The 4,885-nt window shown below is 39.0% G+C and overlaps 1 protein-coding gene across 1 annotated transcript; it reads right to left on the reverse strand.

Moving 5' to 3' along the window:
* On the reverse strand, positions 1,215 to 4,382 carry LOC107629103 (probable protein phosphatase 2C 4). The gene is made up of 4 exons (XM_016331803.2): positions 2,403 to 4,382; positions 2,204 to 2,317; positions 1,836 to 2,100; positions 1,215 to 1,608 (listed from the first exon to the last, which is right to left on the reverse strand). The coding sequence occupies exons 1-4, from the start codon at positions 4,128 to 4,130 to the stop codon at positions 1,493 to 1,495; spliced, it is 2,223 nt and encodes a 740-aa protein (XP_016187289.1). The 5' UTR covers positions 4,131 to 4,382; the 3' UTR covers positions 1,215 to 1,492.

Raw genomic sequence — 4,885 nt, forward strand, 5'->3', positions numbered from 1 at the left:
TTTATAACTTATAATCTATGAAGCACGGATACTTTACTGAGTTGCCGTGTCTACGTGGACATATTTTAGACACGACATTCATCGACACTCATCCGACACGCGTGTCTGCTGTGTCCAACTGTGTCTTAATAAAAAATAAAAAATTCTTCTCTGGACGCACTTGAATACACCTAGATAACAGTGTCAGTGTGTCCAGTCTTATTCTTAACATATATTCTTAAAATAAATTTAGATATTGTATATATTATTATTTATTAAAACAAAAAATATTTTAAATACTTAATATAATTAAAATAAGATATTAAAAATAATTAAAAATAATTAAAAATATTAATTTATATTTTAATATTAATAAAATATCAAAATATCATTACGATTTATCTAAAAAATAATTTATATTTTATATGTATGCGTGTCTCCGTGTCTTGTAAGATTTTAAAATTCGCGCCAATGAGTAATAGCTCAAATGGCATAGTCTCCCCATACTCATTTAAGAGGTTGCAAGTTCGAGTCTCCTATCTTTGGTAAAAAAAAAAAAAAAATTTAAAATTTGCGTGTCGACGTATCTCGTAATGTTCTATAATATATTAGTCTCTTTAATATTAGCAAAAATACTATCTGTATATTAAAATTAATCATTATATATTTGTCTATTATTTAATTTATTTTTAATGTATATTTTATATTTTAATATATATTTTATATTAATAGCTGATTTTGATGTACACTTAATATGATTGTGTAAGAAACTCGATTTGATTTTTAATAAATTTTCTGATAAATTAATTTTACTTAATATGATTGTGTAAGAAACTCGATTTGATTTTTAATAAATTATCTGATAAATTAATTTTGCATAAACATAATTGATTGGGTAAGAAACGGAAAAGAAAGAAAGGAATATCTTGCAAGACAAAAGAGAGTGCTTGGGAAGACATAATGCAAAGAGTGGATGATCACATCAAATTGAAATGTGGCAAACATAACCCGCATGAACCCTTGACCTTATTGTATATATCAATCCATTTTTATTTGGAACATTGTTATTGATTATGTTTTTATTCTCCAAAATATTGAAAAAGATACTGATTTGCCAACCAGAGTTGCACATAGTGATGGAGGGTGTTTGTAGTGCTTTATGCACGACTATAAAGATTTTTTTTAAGGAATGGCTTTTTATTATTACAAAATTACATTTTCATGTGAGTAATTAATTATAATGAACAAAATCCAGCTTCTTTTTTTTTCCCCTTTTTTTTTCATAACTTTACAATCCTCCCTATCACTCGTTGAATTGTACAACTAGTCTTCTAGACACACTCCCAGTTTCCCATAGCCTAGTTGCTATTTTACGAAAGGGTGAGCAATGAGGGGGGTAAAAAGGTAAAAACACCAAAATGGTAATGCCTTGACCCTTAGGCAGAATTTCTCTCATTTGAGTCATTTCCTCTTTTTTTTTTTAATATTATATTATATAAGATTTTGACTATCATTATACCCATGATCTCCATATCCTTCCTTCCAAAGAAATAACAATGATGGAGACATCATCATGGTATCGACGTCTATCACCTTGTGGAATTTCAAGCAATTGGTGAAAGTCCAAACCTGAAATTTAATAAACCAAACCAAAAATCAGCAAACCCTAGTTTCTATAACTTGATATAATTTTTTTGACTTTGCCACCGATATGTAAATTATATTATAAGAAATCCAAGCAATGAATTTGATTAACTATGGCTAGCATAAGTTTTATTCTATCTAAGAGGGACTCAAACTCAAAATTAACAATAAACTTGAATGTTTAAAGCCAAATGAAGATTTAATGTACATACCAGCTTTCTTTGCAGCACGAAATAGGACTTCCTCAACCAAATGCTGAGCAGGGTCTCCTTCAGGTTGCAATGTGATGAAAAGTTCAACTTCAGCAACTGCTTCTTCGTTTGACAAGTATTGGTACAAGCCATCTGAACACAGAATCAAAAACTTGTCCTTTGGTCCTAATCTATGGTGTTTTAGATATGGCAAGCAACTTATGTAAGGACAACTTCCCACATAGTCTATTCTAAACATCTCCAACAATGCATTGTTCCACTTGGGCTGCAAACATTCACAACAATTAGAAACCGCTTTTACTATTGTGATTAATTTTGGTTATAACTATGGATTTAAGACTTAAGATGCATGTATAATAGACTCGAACCTGTTTGAGAAATCCGGCACCAAATGCCCGAGTAACCTTGAGAGATCCCTTAACGCGCTCATTTACAAGCGCGAAGGGATCATCGGGGTGCTCTTTTCTTATTCTTTGGATTTCCTGGAATCAAGATCAGATCAATTTTCCAATGAGAATAAAAAATGAAAAGCATACAACTCCTGAAACAGAGAGTAATTTAGTTTACCTCATCAACGTTGGTGCTGTGATCCTTGGTGAGCTGAATGGAGGTGAGAGTAGGGACCAAGGTGGATCGATCGACGTCCCAGGATTCGAGATCATTCATGGTCTCCTCATTGATCCTCTCCAAGTCCTGCCTAATCTTGCCAAGCCAGTAATCAGGCTCAGCCTTCTGAGCAAGAACAGCTCTACTATCTCCAACATTCATCACATAAACATCTTCACCTTTCATCAACATCACAAGAACACAAGACCCCATTAGAGCAAGCTCAGGATTCTCCATCACCATCTTATCCGCCACGTCTAAGAAAGCCTCCTCCGTCTTCCTAAGAGCCCGAGACAGAGCTTCCAACACATCGGAATGGTTCACCATCATGGACCCATCGGATCCAGTTAGCTGCTCCTTCAATCTCCGATCAAGTTTCACTCTTTTCCTGTCCCACTCGCACTTCCACCTCATCTGATTCTCCTCCCATTTCTTTGCAGCGCCTCTGTACTTGTTCTTAGAACTCCTTCCACTTCCATTTCCATTTCCATTTCCACCACGCTTTTTTCTCTTCAAACCATGATCATCAAAATTAGAATCCCCAGCACCACTTGCAGCACAAGATGACCCATCTTCATCATTCATATTATTATTATTCTGTTGATCAACACAGCCAGCACAAGCATCGCCATCATCATCCCCAGTTGTCAAGATCGAATCTTTAACCCCCAAATTGGAATTCCCATCAACCCCATCATCCCAAAGCAAACCCTTGAGCTCCTTGTGCACTGCGTTGTACAGATTCGAAAGCAAGTAATCAGGCGCATCTGGGCCGTTGAATCCATCATAGATCCCCACGAACACCCAACCGTGTTCCTCCGACACCACCACGTGGACACGGTCCTCCCCTGCTTTTCCCTGACACCACTGAACGTTCTGGTGACCTTCCATCGCCGCCGTCGTTGAATCATCGTCCTCCAAGAAGCTCCCTTCGCTGCTGAAATTCACGCTGTTAACCGTGTTCTCGTTCTGCTTCTCCGCTGCCGCAATAACCCACTCCGGTGGCTCCCTTCCCGCCGGCGCCACCCCTTTGATCGGAGCCACGATCGAACCTTGCCGAAGGGTCTTCGAAATCGCCCTCCGCAGCACCCGAATCCACCGGGTCTTCCTCGTTCCGGGTCGAATCCCAATACCCGAAATCAAACCGCCATGAGAGAAGCTTCTCTGAAACTGATCGGAACTGTCTCTATCCATCGGGCCGGAGAAGATCCCGGCCCGGTCGATTGGGCCCGACATAAATCCACGCTCAATCGGGCCTGACATGAAGCCTCTCTCGAGAGGACCCGATGCTGGAAACCCGTTTAAGTTACCGGAAAATGGACCCGAATTGGTGAAGCCCTTTGGAATGGGTTGAAGAGGAAGCGCGGCGAAAGAGGTTGAGCTCTCGAAAGCCGCAGCTCTATCGATGCAACCGTATGAGTAGAGATCCACAAAGGAAGTTGAGAGTGGCGTCGATGTGTTGGCGCTCACGGACGCGCCGGAGATTGTTCTGAAAGTGGTGGTTTCTTCCGAGTGAACCTTCGAAGATGATATTCGGGTCGGGTCGGGCCTAACATAGCAGAACGAGTGTCCCAGACCCTCGTCTAGTGGCTCTGTTAATACGATGGATATGTCGTGCTTGCGGCGGCGCCCTCCACCTCCGCCGCTTCCGGTGAAGCACACCGTCAGCTTCCCTATGCCGTTTCCCATATCGCAATATACCAAAAAAAGAAGAAAAGAATAGAGAGAGAGAGGGAGAGAGAGAGAGAGAGAGATTACAAGGTTGCTACAAAGAGTTGTTCATGGTGTGGATTATGGAACTTGATAGAGAGGAAAACACAAGAGAGAAGAAGAAGAAGGAAGTGGTGAAGAAAGAGAGAGAGAGAGAAGGGAGAAGGTGTGAAGAAGAGAGAGAGAAGGCGTTGACTTTTGGGAATATAAGGCTTTTTAGGAAATAAGAAAACGCACTGCACTTGTTTTCTTCTTCCTCTCTTTTTCTTATTTTCTTTTGGTTTTTGTTTTATTCAGAATAAATTTTCAAATAAAAAGTTATTAAAATAAATAAATAAAAAGAAATGAGTTTCGGATTTTTCGAGTGCGGCGTTGACTAGGTTGGGAGCTTAAGTAGAACTCAAAGGTTTGTGTCCGGTTTTATTACTCCTGCTTTTGTATCTCAATACTCGCTACTGTGAGCGTTCAGTTCACGCTCCCGAATAAGTGGATGAGAATGGCGATGAGTGGCTACGGTGTGTCACACGCGCTCTATCAGCACGTTTGTTTTCCTATGTTTGGTGGAAAGAAGGAGGGTGAAGTTTTAATTGGAGTCATAAATTCTGGGTAATGATCGAAAAAGTCAACATGGAGGGAAAGGGGGAAAAGCGAATTTACTACTATAAGACATTTTTTTTATGTTGAGTGATGTTATATATAACTAAAAATTTTGTAGTTGAATATAAAAAAAGAGT

Source organism: Arachis ipaensis, chromosome B03 (assembly GCF_000816755.2).
Source record: "Arachis ipaensis cultivar K30076 chromosome B03, Araip1.1, whole genome shotgun sequence".
In the NCBI taxonomy this organism is placed as follows: domain Eukaryota; kingdom Viridiplantae; phylum Streptophyta; class Magnoliopsida; order Fabales; family Fabaceae; genus Arachis; species Arachis ipaensis.

What these genes read in the sequence shown, in the direction of transcription:
- LOC107629103 (XM_016331803.2), bottom strand. Translation starts at nt 4,130, where the DNA reads ATGGGAAACGGCATAGGGAAGCTGACGGTGTGCTTCACCGGAAGCGGC. An exon ending in ACAGCACCAACGTTGATGAG is followed by an intron (nt 2,318 to 2,402) that starts GTAAACTAAATT and finishes TCTTGATTCCAG; the next exon opens with GAAATCCAAAGAATAAGAAA. An exon ending in TCGTGCTGCAAAGAAAGCTG is followed by an intron (nt 1,609 to 1,835) that starts GTATGTACATTA and finishes ATTAAATTTCAG; the next exon opens with GTTTGGACTTTCACCAATTG.